The following is a 19,331-nucleotide window of genomic DNA, read 5'->3' as shown; positions in this document are numbered from 1 at the left end:
AGAAAAATCACCTGAGAGGGCATAAATTCAAATTGAGGAAAGACAGATGTAGGATAGACGTGAGGAAATTTGCCTTTAGCCAGCGGGTGGTTGGTTGGTGGAACAGACTTCCATCCCTTGTGGTGGAGGTTGATAGTCTAAATAAGTTTAAGGCTCAGCTGGACAGGTATTTGGAACGAACAAGAGGGGTGAAGTGGAAGTGGGTTTTTTTTTTTTTTTTTGGCTGATGCTGCATAAGCTTGCTTTCTTGCATCAAATGCCTCTACTAATGCTAATAATGCTAATGCTAATGTTTTTATTCGTATGGTTTTCGATGATTCTGACACTAGAGAAGAACTGCTGGGTATGGTTTCATTAGTTCTTGATATTATTTAACACATTCAAAACTTTTATTGAAAAAATTAAATTACCACTATTTAAGCTTGTATCAATTACAACAGATGGAGCTAAAGCAATGCCGGGTTATTAGTATTAGTATTAGTAACGGCCGCATGGTGCAAGAAAGCCTATGGCTTATGCTGCACCAGCCAAAAAAAAAAAAAAAAATCCGAACAAAACAATGATGCCTCAAATGCCTCTACTAATGCTAAGTTGTTACATATGGATGGACAAACAACAGGCACTTTAAACAAATATACTCATGAATCAAAACATTATGACCAATTCTGTCTCCAAGAGTGGATGCATCCCACAGCTCCTAGACACAGCATATATAGTGACAGCACAGGTAGTGCTTGTCAATTAATCATTACGAAGCCTGTGCAATTTGAACAGGGAATGATTTGCAGTGCTAGAAAGATAGGAGCAGCATCTCAGCATCATATCCATTGTCAGCTGTTCAAGGGCTGCCCTATGGCATGTATGGTAGAAATGGTTCGAAGAGGGACACAACCATCTAACATGCTAGGATGGAGAGACAGCACTAATTGACAGTCAAGGTGGTTGGCACGTGTTGTCTGCGACAAAAGATGGCTCTTTTTTGTTATTTGTTTTATAGGAGCATTAGCAACTAAGGCCATATTGCTCCGGGATATGCGGTGGTCATTCCCTGACCTTTCCGCATAGTATTTGGTGGTGACAGGCTCGAACCCCGGTCTAATCAAGAAGCGTGTGCTATGCACTGCTGCTCCTTCCCACCTGGCTACGGAGGCGCCAAAAGATGGCTTGTGACCCCTCAATTAATATTAATGGTAGACTATAACTAGGACACAGAGAAATGTTTCTGAGCATACTATGCATTGGATGCTTTTGCAGATAAGGCCTATGGAGTACGTGACCTGTTCATGTGCCCATGGCAGCTGACCATAATTGACACCTCTATCTGCAATGGGCACAGGAGCATCGTTCCTGAACATCAGACGACTGGAAAAGAATCGTCTGGTCTGATGAATCAAGGTTCCAGCCCCATCATGCCAATGGACGTAGAAGCGGGTGAATAGCTGAAATTAGACTTCATGGTTGTATGAAAACAGGCTGGCAGTGGTGGTATCATGGTTTGGGGGATGTTTTCATGCATTACAAATCTTAGAAAGATTTGTAATGCATTCTCCAATTTGATGAAAATTGGACCAATAAAAATCCAGTGATTATTATTATTTTTTTATTTTATTATTTTTTGTCCACACACACACACACACACACACACACACACACACACACACACACACACACACACACACACACACACACACACACACACACACACAATAACTGTACATCCGGTGGATGGATTTTATGAAAGTTTACATTTGACTCTTTCAGAAAAATTGGGTGACCCCCCCCACACTCATTAAACACACCCTCACCACCTGATCCTACTTTGGCATTGTTTTGCACTAATTTCTGATTTCCATGTATCCAGATGGTAGTGGACTCCAACAAGATGCCCCTTATCACAGCAAGCATAGTGCAGGAATGATTTGAGGATCAAATCATTCTTGCACAATGAGCATTTCATGTGCTCCCCTGGCTAGCTTATTTCTTCAACATTTGTGGGATGCTGTGGAAGGTAGCATTTCCCAGTACAGGTCAGTACCTTGCTTGTTGTTGAACACTGGGACGTCCTTCTGTCCAGAATACCTGATGACACTTTCCATGGTCTTGTAGAGTCAATGCCACAATGGGTGCAAGCAGTTATTATAGTAAAATATGAGCTAAAGTGATATTAAGAAGGCTCATGAGTGTTCAATTGTTTATTCATATGCTATTATGTTTAAAAATCTGAATGTAAACTGCTGCCAATCTGTACCTATTACTTAGGGTATGTAATAAATATAAATTTCAAAGGAAAAACATTATATAAAATGATTTTGACAATAAACTACACACTTAATCCAGAACTTACAAGAGCAATACCTAACCAACAGTTGGCACAATTAACCATCAAAAATGCTGCATTATTTATATCGATGTACATGGTAAGCATATCTGTGAATCTTTTTTCAGCCCTAAATAAAGAATATCATTTGTGATTAAGTATAAACAAATAATAAGCAAACTTGAATAATAATCAATAATCATATAACTTTTTCTTTGAGTAGCAGTCCAAAAAAATTAATACATCATATATGTATTAATATAAAAACAATCAGCAAATAGCTAAAAACTTACAGTAAAAATATAGGAACTAGACACTTCTGTTTAAACAGGGAAGGAGGGGAACTGATACTGTATTTCTGAGATTTTTCTGGTAAAAGTTCTTCAAAAGATATTTGAAATACTTTGCTATATTAATGAGGTTCAATTACATTGTTTCCTTAGTTTTCTTATGTATGCAATTGCATCTTTTATTAAAAACTAGTATATACTTGTCATAAAATGGCAGTGAAAATACTGCGAAAAACAGAAACAAAATCTAGCTGAAACATAACATAGTTATAAAAAATATATCAAAGAAACATAACATAGTTATAAAAAATATATCAAATTTTAAAACTGTCCCTCTTATTACAAAGTTACGTACATATCCCTGCTCCTATTCATAACCTATTAGTGCCCCCAACTTGCATTCTAATCACAATAACCAACAATGTTCAATACTGGGATTGCTATGCATGTGCTTATATCCCCACCCCCCCCATATCAAAAATATAAACACATACAGTTCATGGCTTACATGAGGGTTTGGGGCCCCCACCTCTATACCCACGTCAGGGATCACACAAAATCATAAAACTGGGTGATGGTGCTGGCAGGTAGCATGAGTTGATTAAGTCTAGTGCATTTTTTATACAAATATAAACCATTAATATGGAATACATAAAACAATAGTATAAATCATAAAATATCACATGGGGGCTCAAAAGAAAGACCCTGACGGTCATATACTGTGCAATGTTCCTACCTGTTATCACCTATGGAGCCGGTGCGTAGTTCATCCGCTTGGCCTTAGTAAGAAATAGGAATAAATTAGAATCAATACAAAGGACAATACTACTCACTATTACCAGCCGACCGGGCTAGCCGAGTGGGTAAAGTACCTGCCCGGCAGCCCAAAGGTCGCGGGTTCGATTCCCGCCTTGGGCTTGGATCAAAGTACTGCAAAAACCTTGGGAGGTGCAATATGGCCACAGAAGCCGATGCGCCAACAACTACCAAATCAAAAAAAAAAAAAAAAAAAATCACTATTACCAGAGCATGTCACACAGTAAGCATGCCTGCGCTACAGTTGCTGGCCGGAACTCTCCCACTTTACCTGGAAGTAGTCAAAAGAGGTTTATATTATAGATTTAAAAAGGGCATACCCACAGAATTTCTGGGGATAGCCCTTGACACAACCAACACCTTTAACGATGAAAGAAAAAGAACCACAAAGCTCCATGAGCTATGGCAAACAAAGTGGGAGCAGGAAACCAGAGGTCTGGTTACCAAACGGTTTCTGCCACGGGTGTCAATAGTTAGCCCAGAGCCACCTAAGTGGTATGCCCCTGGACTTTTTTCAACATTTATATTGACAGGTCACGGCTCCCTAAAGGCGAAACTAACCTCCATAGGCCTAACCGATGACCCAAACTGCACCTGTGGTGAAAGTGAAGACTGGGTACACATTATATATGAATGTATAATATATGACATCCCCAGAACAGAGCTAATAGCACAGATAGGTTCCCTTCCCAGGGGAGAAGAGCATCTGTTCATCACAGAAGAGCAAAATTATAAAGCTTTTACATCTTTCACACAGAAAGTATTTGAAATGTGCAGAGCAATCCAAAGAATGGCAATTCAGCCCACCAGCAATAGACAATAATAAAATTACCCAAGTTTCCCACCACGCCCAGACGATGACTTAAAAACTGTTAGGACAGCAGTATTCTGCACCCTGACAGAAACCTGATATAAAAAAACTCCCCAGGACAACCCTGCCATATGTAGGAACCTAGGGCCCACACCAAATAAGTAATCATGCGGGGGAGGGAGATGTACAGGCAACCAGGGAAGCAGATTAACTGAAAAATATCAGTAAGCTAGTAGCAAGGGGATCCAATGAAGAATGAATGAATGAAAATGAAAGACAGAATGAATAGGCTGGGCACTGAGTGAACTAGGAATTATGGTAAAAGGGAATAAATGGCAGTTTTGGTGAAAGAAAGAGTGACCTAGCATGAGGGAAAGAGAGAGTGAATGGGAATGAGTGGAAGAGCAAATGTAATTGGCCGAAAGAATACAAAGTTAAAAATAACTTACATTACTTTACATATACTTTATACTATTACTTTACATAATTTACATAACATAACAAACTTAATTAATGTTTGTTATGTAATTTACTTTACATAACAAACATTTACTAACCACATAAACACTATCACTGCATTCTCCCCTGGCCTGCAAAAAAAAATAAATAAATAAAAAAAAAATAAAAAATAAATATATATATATAAAAAAAAATGCAAGTAGAGTGAGAATGCAAATTATGAATGAAATAAATGTCTCTCTCTCCCACCCCCTCGCCTGGTGGATTCCCCATTGCCAGCTAACATATCCCACTCCCGGAGCGGGATGGGCAGCTTGACCTTCATACTGGATTCGACACTGCTTGGACATGACATTGACGAATACATTCTGCAGCTTTGCTGCCAACACGCCATTGGCGATCTGAACTGGGTACACTAACCTGGTTCCCTTTAAAACCCCATCTCCAGGCAGGGGGGGGAGAGACAGATCTCTGCCTCCTCTCCTCCCTGCCTACCCCCTGGTGGGGATGCCTACTCTATCATCCCTATTCTTCTATCTGTTCCCCCCCCCCAGTCTTCATTCTCCCCCTCTCTCACTAAATCAACCTTAACAATGCCGCCAAATTCTAATCAACGTCTAAATCTTTAAGACAACAAACACTATAGCTTTTATCTAGCGTATAGCATCACGTCTAAATTTAATAACATCAAAAATTTTGCCTGACCCATTAGGCCTTTAACTCATCTCTTTAGTGTTCAACTCCAACCAGCGATTTCCAAACAGCAATCCCATTAAGCACTGATGTCAAATGCATAAATTTTTTTTTTTTTTTTTTTAAGGTCCTAGCTACTGAAATCCCAGGAAACTAGGTGGCAGGACCTGCCAGAGCAATTTGTTGTGATACTGGATACACCCGGCTAGCCTCCACATGGCAAGGTATGGGCAACGTCAGGCCCACTAGGGGCCTGGCAGCCAATAAGCCGGTCAAAACAATAAGCACAACATATCACACTGCACAGACACTGCCCACACACTTTCAAGTCTCTGGCTTGACAGTGTACTGTCCTCGATACAGCGAAACACACGCAGAGTTGGGATAAATCCCAGATGCCGTTTGACATGAACATACCTTATACCTTAAATCCTATTGTTGGTTTTCTCATATTGAACTGCACGTACAGAACTCAGATAATCTGTATATATTAAGGTTGTGGCAACAAAATTTTCTCAATATAAATCAAAGCTAAGATAATCACATAATTATCATTAGCAGCAGCATATGATGCAAGAAAGCAAACTTATACAGCATCAGCAAAAAAAAAATCCCTTCCCATTTCACCCATCCATTTACTCCAAATGCTTGTCTAAGTTCTGCCTTGAACTTATTTAAGTTTTCGATCCCCACTACGACACGTGGAAGTTTGTTACAACTACCAACCACCTGCTGGCTAAAGGCAAATTTCTGCACATCTATTCTACAACTGTCTTTCCTCAATTTGAATTTATGTCCCTCAGGTGAGTAATCTGAGCAAGAGGAAGAATCCCATCAGCACTGAGCTTGCTCAAACCATTCAAAGACTTATACACCTCGATTAGATCACCTTGCAGATGCCTAGTCTCCAGACGCTGCAATTTGCAGAACTTAATTCTTTCTTGGTTAGGGCAACTCTTTGTTCCACTCAATCTTGTTGCCCTTCTCTGTACTCATTCACGCAGCTCTACATCCTTCCTAAAATGAGACCTCCAGACCTGTATGCAATACTCAAGGTGTAGCTTGATCATTACCTTATACAAGGTGACAATTACCTCCTTATCTCTGTTAGCAAAATTTCTGTATATCATTGAGAAGACACCATGAGCTACTCTTGCAGCCTGTCTGCACTGTTCAAAAAAACTCCATATCTGACTTCGCAATTAATAATTCTGAGGTGAAAGTGCTGCATTCTAAAGGAAATTGTCTTAAAAATACAATATTTGGTAGATTGACCACTGCACCTTCTTTAGTGCCTGTTTTTAGAACCATCAGTCTACATTTGGGTATAACAGAAGAATTAACTTGAGTAGAGTGGAGGCAACTGGGCAATATTCTGGCTTTAAATAGTAGTCTTTTCCCACTGTTCAAAGTACTTATATTCTATGGAATACTTCTGTTATTTGGTTTTTAGGAGCATTAGCAACTAAGGCCATACTGCTCCGGGGATATGCGATGGTCATTCCCTAACCTTTCCGCTTCCTCCGTATTTGGCGGGCTCGAACCACGGTCTAATCAAGAAGTGTGTGCTATGCACTGCTGCTCCTGCCTACCTGGTGGAATACTTCTGTCATGGTGGATCTGCTGTAAAGGTATCTGGAATTATGTTGTCTTGGTGTAAATGCCAATCAAGAGATGGTTTCTGTAGTTGAATTATGCTAGGCTTATTGTAGTAAATTATGGGGCTTATTGTAGTAAATATTTTCCCATTTTGGAACATAGCAGTATTGCCACATTGGATGATTTGGTAAGTTTCTTATCTTTACAGCACAGTTCAACAAGAGGAGACGTTTTGGCAAAAAGTGAGTGAGGACTCAAAAGCTTCTGTATATAGACTCTAAACAGGTGGTGTGTGTGTGACAGGCTCCCAAAGCAATTTGTATGCTGTTATGATGAATTGGGCAGAGCTATTTCAAAACACTTTTCTGGTTGAGTCATAGACAGAAGCATCATAAAAGACATTTCAGAGAGATCTTGTTTTATGTGATTCAAGAGTTTCGTTTGGAGTCTAAAAACATATTTTTGTCCATATGGTATTTTATTTACTACACTTTGCAACTGCCTTTCCTATCATGCACATATTTTGGGAATGACATGAGAAAGAAAGGTCACTTGCGCTTAGATAAGTGTCAACAGTATGAGGCATACATTTAGTTATAGCATTAATTATAACAGCAAAGAGGTTAGCACTAAGGACAAAACCTTGAAGAAGTTCCTCTTTCTAGATTGGAAAATTGGTATTGGAAAAAGTATTACAGAAACAAACTTGGAAGGTTCTGATATTTAAAAAGTTCACTGGAAGGTATCCTTGCAAACTAAAACAAAGTAGATCAAACAGTATGTCATGTTGCTAGGTCATATCAAATGCTTTCTATCAAAGGCATGAAAGGCATTTTGAACATTAAATGGGCATCTACGTTGATCTTGGCTAATGATGTTTTGAGCTTCTATAAACCAGCTTAATATGGAATAAATTTATCATTCTTTCTAAGTTTCGCATAGGCAGCTAGTGAGGGAAAATGTTTGGTAATTTGCTGGATTGGTGCAATCTTTTTCAGGTTTTGGAAATGGAAGAACAGTGGAGAGTTGCTACATATTAGGAAAAGAGTCTTCTGTGTATATCCTACTGTGTAACTGTAAGAGAACTGCAAGAGAATCATTGCTTTGATGTTTAATCATTGTGCTACACAATGATTAAACAGCTAACAGGACCAGCTGTACATTCTTTCGTTGGATTTAAGCAGCTGCGTAATTCGGAATAGTAAATGGACAGTGTATGGAAATTAGTGTGCTGTACTAAAGTTTAGTTTATATATTTTCATTTATGCTACTGAAAACCAGGTTCATATGACTTTGCTGACAGAGACTCAAGGGTTTTACCCAACACATTTGCAATGTCCTATGACTCTGCTATATCTTTTCCATTCCAGTAGAAGACTGGAGTGATGAAGGGAGAAGATCTACCAGTGATTTACCTGATTTTGGTCCGGGCCATTTTAATATTAGCACTTATATCAACAGCTGAGGCAAATTGAATCCATTCTTTTTTATTTTTCCATTTTTTATAACTCTTGTTCTTACTTTTTATACAGTCAGTTCTGCTATAATGCAGTACATGTGTTCCTAAAAATCTCCGTGTTATGGTATTTCACACACTAAAAACAACAGGTCTTATGGAAAAATAGGGATGGGGCAGAGAACTCAAAAAAAAAAAAAAAAAAAAAAAAAAAAAAATGTTCAGCCTAATAAGTAAAACACTAAAAAAAGGAAGAAACCCAATAAAATTGCTAACACACGTTTAAATATCTTAAATTTCTAATAAATATTACTGTAAATATAGCACTTTACCTTGACAAGATATGTTTTCCTTGATTGATATTTCTTCAATGACATATTATTATAATTTTTTTTTTGGATTGAAAATTTAAAACAGTAAAAAAGATAAGCAATCAATAACGATGAACACGGGATGCACAAATTGCACAAGTGACACAAGTTTACGAAGCTTGAAAAATAGGAATGAAGAGAAGATTCTGAAAATTTATTATTTTTTTTTTATGATTGAAGATTTCATGGAAGGGCAATGATATTTCACCATAATAACGTAAAAACCCACACAATTCCAGCTATCGGTATTATCACAAATGAAATAAGATTGAATTTACTACCCATTTATAATTATCCTGGTATGATACATTCAGCTCTGCCTATATGTACTTCCTTTCTTTCCACTTGTGGCATGCATGAGCGTATACAGAGTCCTTCTCCTTGGGAGATAAATCTACGTAGATTTTGGGGTTCAGAACATAGCATAATTATGTAGTAATTTGCACCACATTAAACACATGCAGGATCACCACGAAAGGCCATCTGTGAGAGTCAGTATTTCTGACACTTAAAACAGTGTATTGGGTTTGGTATGCATATCCTTACCGGACAGTGAAAATAATCTTTGGACACATGAAGAAGACTCCATTTGGAGATCACGCAACAGGATTAGTTAAGTGGAGGTGTTACTATGATTGGCAATCCCCCAGTAGAAGTGGCTCGAAGGAGGTGTTCTGAGTGCTTTCCACATTTTGATGTGAAAAGCACTTCCAATGAGGATATCCCCAGAACACAGACTTTTCATAAATTTCGGGGATTCTGATTCCAAAACATTCTGGATAAAGAAGGGTGACATTTTCTCTATAGCCTTCTCGGATGTGGAGTGCTTTATCAGGATTCTCCTCTTCTGGGCCTTGTTGCTGTGGAATTATGCTTGTTTCCCTTGTTACTTATTGGTAGGGACCATGATAGGAGTTCTCAGAAGAGAGATTTAAATTATCAGGATTCGTGGAATTTCTTTGTTTTTTTCAGAACCTAGGTTGCATTAGGTGGAAGCCCAGCAGGACCATTACCCAGCAGGCAATAAATGTGCTTGAGAAAGATGCCAGAGCCACCTAGGCACCATACCCACACCGCCACCAGTCTGAATCCTGTCTCTCTAATTATGACAGTAGGGAGCATGGCACCAAAATGGTTTACCCTTGTGGACAAACTCACTAGTCAACTGATCATGGGCAAACTATCCCAGGACTACCCGTCTTGTTGAAGTAGGGGCCAAAGTGGTGTATTGAACCTGGGCCCCTAAATAAGAGAATCCCCCTTTCTGAATTTCCATGCACTTCCATGGTGTGGGATCCAACACCCACAACCTGGAACCTAAGGTGTGGGGGTTGGATCACAGAGATGTTAATCTATACAATCTGCATCACTGGGTGGTCACCTCACCACATACAAGTGCCTAAGTCAAGGGGAAAAAATGCAGTACGAAACCATGCTGGTTGTAGAAAGACTAGTAAAATTGACAGCAAAGTAAGTACAGACACTCCGTGGCTTATGTAATGCTCGACTTTATGTAAGTTTTTGCCAGCCGGTGCAAACTTAAAAAAATTGCAGAAATGTATTTTGCATCCCGTAGGAATAAATGGAGGTATCAGGAAAATATCATATTGTGAACCAAATAACACATTGTGTGTTTTTTTTTTTTTTTTTGGTAATTCGTTCCAAGACCTAAGAAATTGAAATTTTTGCTATATAACTAAGATATTTTGGTCATTTTTATAATGATAATGGCACTACTCTTTCATCGTTATCGCATGTTCTGTTATAAGAATCAATTTTAAATGCTTTTGTGATATTTTTCAAAAACACATTTCTGGAGGTCACGACCATAAAACAATAAAGCCCGGTTTATTGGGCTTTTCTGTTAGTACAATTTATTATAAACGGGTAGTAAACTCGATCTTATTGCATTTGCAATAATACCGAAATGTGTTTCCCCTTCACTGATATCTTCAATCATATAAAAATCAAATAAATTTTCAGAATCTTCTCTTCATTCCTATTTACTTATTAATGGTGAAGGGAAAGGGACCAACGGAAAGTGCAAGTGCTAGGCCGTGCTATGAAACGAAACAAAATTGATTTAGAAATGAAGTTGATTAATTAAGAAATAAGAAGCAGGACAAAGTTTGTCGTCTATTGCACGGAATTAGGTCTTGCTGCTTTAACAGTGAATACTATTTTAAGGGATAGTGCCTATTGCACGTATAAAAGAACATGTTAAAGGATCAACACATTTAAGATCAACAGTGATCACAAAACAGTGTTCAGGTGCTATATTGAAGATGGAAAATTTATTAATAATATAGATGGAAAATCAGATTCAGAAGCTAGTGACCCTGAGTCCAATGGCCATTCAAGGAAAAGCAAGAAGTTTTTTATTTTTTTATTAGTTGTTGGTGCATTGGCTTCTGTGGCCATAATGCACCTCCCGTTTTTGTGGCCATAATGCGCCTCCCAAAGGTCACTGGTTCGAATCCCGCCTAGGGATTTGAACCCGTGATCTTTGGGTTGCCAGGCAGGTATTTTACCCACCCAGCTAGCCCAGTCGGCCAAAAGCAAGAAGTATTTATGAAGATATTAAGAATAAGTATGGTGAAACCCCAAGCCAAGTTCATGGCAAGCAACGGGTGGTTAAATAGATTCAAGCATCGCGCTGGTTTCCAAGACATTAAAATATGTGGTGAATTCGCCAGTGCCAATTCTGCAGCTGCAGAAAAATTTTGTGAGGTGTTGGGAAAAAACCCCTTCTAAATCTTCAACAGCCCTCAATTTCCACAATGACATGCTTATTAGTTGGAGAGTTAATTCTGGCAAAGATGCTCAAAGGTAAAACTTGCTGACGTTTTGCCTGTCTCCTCTCTCTTTTTGTCATTTTGTAATTTTGTACACTTTTGTAATTTTTCCTGAGCATGACAAAAAAAATTGAATAAATAATTCTATTTACATGTTTGTCGAACATTTTTTTTTTTTTTGCTTCAATCAAATTCAGCGTGTATAGTTTGCGAGTGCTGCATAAGCATTTAGGGAAATTCCGACATGCAAAAGTCGACTTATATAGCGTTCCACGGAACGTAACCCTTACATAAGTCGGGGAGTGGCTGTAGTGAAATAGCAATGTATTTCTTACAAAGATAGTATTATCCATGCTGTGGTGCAAGGAAGCCACAGGCTTTTGCTGTACTAAAAAAATTAATTAATTAATTAAATAACAATAAAAATAAATAATAAACAAAAAATACAGGTAACCCTTGTATAACACGACAGTTAGGTTCCTATAAAATGAAATGTTGTGTGAAAGCGTGTTATACGGGACTAAGAAAAAGTACAAAGGGGGGGTTACCTTCCAAAAGCTAACAAAAATACACTATTTTGTTAACAAAATATTAACAAAACTAACAAAAGTACACCATTCTAGATTTCGCGTATTTTCTGCTCTCTTTAAAAACTCTCTAATCTGGGTTTGTTTGCTTTTGCTTGATAAATCTTTGTGAATTTCATCATATGGAACTAAGCATTTTTGAAGCTCCCTTTTGAACTTTGGTCTCCTTTTATTCAAGAATCTGCATTCAAAAAATAAGATTCTAATTGTTCGGCTAACTTTATGCTTTCCCATATGCTTTTTAGCGAAAAATTTGGAAGTTTAGCATTTTCATCTGCACTATCATCCTCTGAATTAATTTGGTTTTACCTCTAATGCCATTTTCACCTCAACAGAATCTGATTTCTGCAAATTATCCACTGCTTGACAACAGGGCGGTCTCTGGGATGGAACTATTAGTGGTGTATTATTGCACTGGTCTACTACGTTTGGAGATGGATGCTCGACCAAGAGGCCTGATCGAGCCCAGTTGGAGATTGATGTGTCTGGAGAAATGGTCACTTTCGTCTGACGTGCTACTGATTGGTGACTGTGAGTAGCAGAAGCATAGGTGTGTTTTGGCTTACTTAATTTTACAGTCAGTCCTTGTATAGCACGATAGTTGTGTTCTTAGAAACCTTCATGCAATATAAACAACAGGCTCTACGGGGAAAAATAGGGTTAGGTGCCAACCACCCAAGATCGAACACACATATGTAACCAAAACATTACCAAACAAAATAAATAATCGTAATAAAATACGTAGTATTTTATTACGATTATTTATTGTGTTATTTTTGTGAGTATTATAAAATACTACTTTATAATACTATTATAAAATAGTATTTTATTACGACTATTATGTCATAAAATATTGCTAATGCTCTTGCTTCTATCGTAAGCAAACTGTTTTTTGTTTGATTTTCTATCCAAACAGATGACAGCTGTTCCATCTCTTCCAATTCTTTGTGTCTTAATCTAATGGATTTTAATTACACTTTGAGTTGTTCCTGCTATGAAAGTTGTTTTTATTTTCTTTGCATTGTTTGTAATTCTCGGCGTTGCCTCATTTAGGCCTGTGGCATGTGCAATATCACATGGTCTTTAATTTCACTCAAAGCATTTCACAATTTCATATTTTTTCTCCAGTCCACCTCTGTCGATAGAGAAAAAATATGAAATTGTGAAACGCTGTGAAAATTTGTAGTGGCCTCATACTAGCGTTTATAGCCAAAATCACACCAGCCCCCGGCTCACCGGGGTTTCCCCAGTAAGGCTTATGGGCTGGAGGCCAGTGTGATTTTCGCCATAAACGCTAGTATAAGGCCACTACAAATTTTCCCACTACAAAAAAATTTAAGAATTTTTGACCCGCCTCTGTTTATCGATATTGCTTTTCTTTTTCTTTCTGAATCTCTAGTGTCTTCGCCAGGAAGCTTCCTTTTCACACCTTTTAAGTATTTTACTCATTTTTAGGGAACAAAGCACAATTACAAAATGAGGAGGCACGCTTGATACACATAAACAAAGCTGCGTGGGTGAAGCAACTGAATAAACAACACCGTAAAGACACACTATGAACACCTCACTAGCTCACATTTTACTAAAGCACATTTCTGGGGGTTACTACCATAAAACAATAAAAACAATTTCCAGTTGCGTTTCTGCTAGTGGAATCTGTTATAAACTGGTAGTAAACTCGATCTAATTGCATTTGTTATAATACCGATAGCTGGAATTGTGTGGGTTTTTACGTTATTATGGTGAAATGTGTTTCCCCTTCACTGATATAAAAAACATAAATACATTTTCAGAATCTTCTCTTCATTCCTATCGTGTCGCATTCAGTTGGGGGTGATTCCACGTTCGCCTGCCATTTCTTGTAAACACCAAGGCAACTCGTGCATAAACGAATTCGGTTTGTGTTATACACAATATCGTTCCCCTATTTATAAATCGTGTATGATCGAATTCGTGTAGTGTAAACACGTGTTATATGAGGACTGACTGTACTTGTTTTCTTCCCTCTTGATAGGAAACCTTATTTTTAATTTTATATTTTTGTATTTTTTTCCCCAACTTCCAGAGGTCGCAGTCTTTGGAATATGTTGAATGGTTGCCTTTGCAATTTGGACACTGTGGAGTTGGTGCCTTACATTCTGTTTGTGTATGAGTTTTACACTCACAGTTTGCACAAGTTGAATCTCCATGGCATGCTGTCTGGAAATGGCCAAATTTCTGGCATTTAAAACATCTTAGAGGGTTCGGGATATAGGGCTGAATGTGACAGTTTAAATATTCTGCCTTGACTGAAGATGGTAGGTTTGGAGAGCTGAAAGTTAAAATTATACTTCGGGTAGGGACTAAATTGCCATCTTTTCAGATCATGATCCTTTTTGCTCGAGTGATTTTTTTTTTTAAGTTCTTGAACTACTTCGTCTTCGGGGACGTTCAATAAATCCCATTGAGTGATCACTCCCTTTAAAGAATTGAGGGTGGTATGTGGTGTGATATGAACTGGGATTCCATCAAGGATGTCAGACATAGTAGTAGTTAAGAGTGTCTAGAATTGGTGGTCTCTATTAATAAATCTCTGGATTGAAGACGTTTCACCATTTTTTGTGAACCTTCAGCATGCTTGAGGCATCTCTGAATGAAGAAGAGGGAGAGCTTGCCGACAGGTTGCATTGACAGAGAATGAATTATTAGGAAAGATGGTGATTCCTGTAGTAGTAGTAGTGGTGGTGGCATGTGATGCAAGAAAGCCAATGTATGAGCTTATGCAGCATCAGCCAAAAAAAAAAAAAAAAAATCACACCATTCCCTCCAAATGCCTGTCCAGTTCCTCGTTAAATTTATTCAACCTATCAACTTCCACAACGACAGATGGAAGTTTGTTCCAGCAATTAACCACCCGCTGGCTAAAGGCAAATTTCCGCACATCCAATCTACATCTGTCTTTTCTTAATTTCAATTTATGCCCCCTTAGGTTCGTAATCTGAACAAGTGGTAGGATCGCATCAGAATTCAGCGTGCTCAACCCATTCAAGGCCTTATACACCTCAATCAGATCACCACGCAGGTGCCTAGTCTCCAGCCACTGCAATTTGCAGAACTTAAGCCTCTCTTGATAAGAGGATCCCCTCATTCCCCTCACTAATCTTGTTGCCCTTCTCTGTACACGCTCAAGAAAATCTACATCCGTCCTAAAATGAGGCCTCCAGACCTGTACGCAGTGGCCTGACCATTGCCTTATACAGAGGGATAATCACCTCCTTTTCCCTGCTAGCAAAATTCCTATATATCATTGACAAAACCCCATGACCTGCCCTGGCAGCCTGTCTGCATTGCTCAGAAAACTTCATATCTGCCTGCACAATTACTCCCAGGTCTTTTTCATTTTCTACCACCTTAAGTGTAGTACCACACAGTTAGTACGTTTCTCTGGGGTTACTTCTACCCATATGCAGTACTTTGCATTTGTCAAGGTTAAACTTGAGTTGCCACTTCTTAGCCCATCTGCCCAAATTATCTAGATCCTGTTGCAGTAGCACACTGCCATTACTGTCATTAACAACCCTGCCAACCTTTGTATCATCTGCAAACTTCGACACTAAGCCTGATATATCTTCATCAATATCATTGATAAATATACAAAACAACAGTGGACCCAACACCGAACCCTGTGGGACTACACTAATAACATTAGTCCACGAACAGCAGCACTCATTGATTACCACCCTCTGTCTTTTCCCACTTTATCATACTTTTATCCATTGTAGCAATTTGCCCTTAATACCATTCTGCTCCAATTTGTACAGTGGTCTTTCATGCGCAACAGTCTCAAAAGCTTTGCTGAAATCGAAATATATGATATCAAAATTATTTTTTGCATCCAGTTCCTTTGTAACCACATCATATCTTATCAGATTTGTCAGACAAGACTTTCCCTTAAGAAAGCCATGCTGTGTATGAATTATTGCTGCAGTCTTGTTTAGATGATGCTGCAAGGCATCTTTAATCAGTGACTCCACTATTTTACCCAGCAGAAGTTACTCTGTAATTACTCGTGTAACCCTTCGATCCCCCTTTGTGAATTGGGGATACATTTGCACATCTGCAGTCCGTGGGAACCTCCCCTGAGTTCAAGGATGCTCTCATAATTATGGCTAAGGATTTGCTTAGTTGCTTTGCCGCCTCCTTTAATATAACTGGATAGATCCCATCCACCCCAGGTGCTTTCTCTTCCACTTTGCTCTCAGTTATTACAAAATCATTAAGTATCCTGCTACAATTTGATAACCTTCTGCCATTTTCAAACCTTAATAATTCCTCATGTGTGAATGTAGATGCAAAATACTCATTCAGTTTGTTTGCTATCTGAGCAGGATCATCAACAGTCGAACCATCGATGTCAAGTGGACCAATCAGATTCATCCCCTTCCTTTTAGAGTTTATATAAGTAAAGAAATCCTTGCTGTTTTTTTTTAGCATCTTTTGCCAAGGATTTCTCATAATCTGCCTTCGCCTGCCTAACCTCCTTTGTAACTTGGTTACAGATCAACTTGTAGCTATCATAGGTTTCTGTGTCACGTGTTAATTTGTATGCATCCCATGCATTTTTCTTCTCTGTTACAAGTCTCATTAGTTCATTTGACAACCATTTAGGCCTAAACATTGAACAATATTTCTTAATAGGTATGAAACTTTTAGTAGCATCCACGATTAATTCCTTGAATGCTTCCCACTTAGAATTTACTGTTGGTAACATCATCAGTTGATTCCACTGTACAGAATTTAAAAACTGTCGGAGACTACTGTACTCGCCTTTACGGAAGAAAAAATCCTTTCCTTTACCCCTGATAGTAATTAAATCTTTAATTAAATCCCACGTCAGTACACTGTGATCACTTCCACCTAGTGGTTCTTTTATCTGCAAATTCCTAATACATGAATGATCACTGCTGATAACCAGATCAAGAGTATTACTTTCTCTGGTTGCCTCTCGAACATGCTGCTGCAGAAAACAATCATCCAATAAATCCACAAATGTCTGACTTGTGTGTGAGTGCCCAACCCACAAGTTCCAGTCAATATCTGGGAAGTTGAAATCCCCCATTATAAGACATTCCGATTTACTAGCCCACTCTATTTCTCTGTACAATTGTTCATTGTACTCATTCGAGTCATTAGGCCTATAACACACTCCTACTCTTATTTTTGCTTTCGCTGTGCTTATGTCACACCAAACTGGCTCAACAGTGCACTGTTTATCTATATCAACTGTCTGTCGGTGTCCTTTTTCATTCTCTTGAGATAGAGAAGTCATGGTCCGTATCATGATTGTCAATTTGTTTAGATCTCTTTGGCTCTAAATGTGAAATTCATTTCTTTCCATCTCTGCTCCTTTTAGCCCTGAGGGTTGGTTTTTCCCCCAGGTTACCGCCCTGCCATGTGCAGGCAGGAGCAATCACCAGCAACCAAGCAGTTGTTTAAATTAGTAGAGTTTGTTAGTATAAATATAAAGACTAAGAAAAGAAAGGTGGATTTCCTTCCTTGGTTCTTACTTTTGATCTCTAAAGTGCAGAACCACTTCAAGTAAACAAAAGAATAAGCACACTAGAAAGAAACAAAAGAATAAGCACACTAGAAAGAAACAAAACTATATCACTTTAGAGAGCTCTCTATTATCATGGTAAGAAAATCGATTGTCACTATCGCTTGGCACTCAGGGCCCTGCCGTGAAGGGAATTTGTCATTTACCAATTTACACCTATATTTTATATTTGGTAGGATAAATAAAGATTTATTTAAAGATTTATTTCTGTTACTTTCAAGAACATTTTCATCATTCTCAAATATATTTGTAATAATTGTCTGAAGTTCGTTCGTGTTCTGTCTCTCTCTCTCTCTCGTCATTGTTGTATCTTTTTCTTAAAAAAGAATTTTTCTATTTCTTTGTAAGGATTACTAGCTTCATCTCAAACATTTTGATTCCATAATTATTCTCCTTAGTACTGTCATTTTCCACACCCGTATTTCCATTACTATCTCTAACATTATTTTTCTTAGTGTAAATCTTATGCAACTTCGTCAGGAATACAAGATTTTGAAATCTACTTGCAACATAATACATAGCATACTGTTTTTACTTAATATACAGGGTATTCTGATGAAGGTGGACTAAAATTTGCAGGTTTCTCTGCACAGTTGTCATTGGTTTTTAGAAGCGTGAACAAATTTGACTGTATTGCTCCACTGGGTATTATATCAGTACAAGTGTGTGCTCATAGGCCAATTTGCAAGTTGTGGGCAGAAAAACCTAGAAAAACTCACAGGGGAAAACCCTACTCTCTCTCTCTGCCTGAGATTGGCTAATTACAGCCCTGGTGAAAGAGACATTCAGAAATTCTTCTTGTCTTCAATGGGATTTGAACCCAGCCCTCTCCAAATGAACAACAAGTGACAAAACCATTATACCTTTACAAACAACTCTATATGCCAGAACAATGAAAAATTTCTCATGGACAAATTTTTAAAATGTTGCATTTTTGAGAAAGGACTTCTTTTAAGCATGGAAAGTAAGTGCACATGTGTGAACGAATGAGCTAAGACAATCACAGTAGAAAAGGAATAGATTTTTAAATTGGTATCTCTTAATTTCTATGAAGCAGGCTCTCATCATATACTCATAGGAGGGAGTATATGATGAGAGCCTTGTCAATCAGTTCGGCCCTGGAGAGATTGTGCAAGGCTCATGGAGTAGAATTTTTTTCAGCATGGTCTGTGCTTGCTAACAGGACAGACTGGTTCTACAGGGATAGGACACACTTAAGTAAAAAAAAGGGTGCAAGAATATTTGCTGATGCTATTGAGGCAGTGTTAGGTGGGTCAGAAAACAGCTAGTTTGGGGGGATTCACAGACTAAAAGATTAACACAGCTGCAGACAGAGGCAAAAGTGATTCTTGGACTGCTTCTATTGTAATGAGCAGCAGCCTAAAAAGCAAGTTGTTGGGGATTTCAAGAGCTGCTGGTAGTTATCATGGAACAAATAAATACATGGGCTGTATTGGGTAACTAAGAGTAAGAACAGGTACATGTATACTTGCATGTACACCAACGCTACAAGGGTAGTAAATAAATGTGATGAATTCAAA

General features: G+C 38.2%; 1 protein-coding gene across 2 annotated transcripts in view; it reads right to left on the bottom strand.

Annotated features, from left to right (window-relative positions):
* The window catches only part of LOC150081824 (ATP-binding cassette sub-family C member 8-like), a 1,084,700-nt gene that overhangs the window by 274,425 nt on the left and 790,944 nt on the right, over positions 1-19,331 (bottom strand). For both annotated transcript variants that reach the window (XM_090378918.1, XM_090378919.1), the window contains one exon: positions 2,345-2,447. In XM_090378918.1, the coding sequence (XP_090235044.1) occupies positions 2,345-2,447 (103 nt within the window). The remainder of the gene's footprint in view (positions 1-2,344; positions 2,448-19,331) is intronic.

Source organism: Mastigoproctus giganteus, chromosome 8 (genome assembly GCF_048544385.1).
Source record: "Mastigoproctus giganteus isolate SK-2022 chromosome 8, ASM4854438v1, whole genome shotgun sequence".
NCBI classification, from domain to species: Eukaryota; Metazoa; Arthropoda; class Arachnida; order Uropygi; family Thelyphonidae; genus Mastigoproctus; species Mastigoproctus giganteus.
The sequence above is the reverse complement of the archived record's forward strand: the minus strand, read 5'-3'. Positions and strand labels throughout refer to the sequence as shown.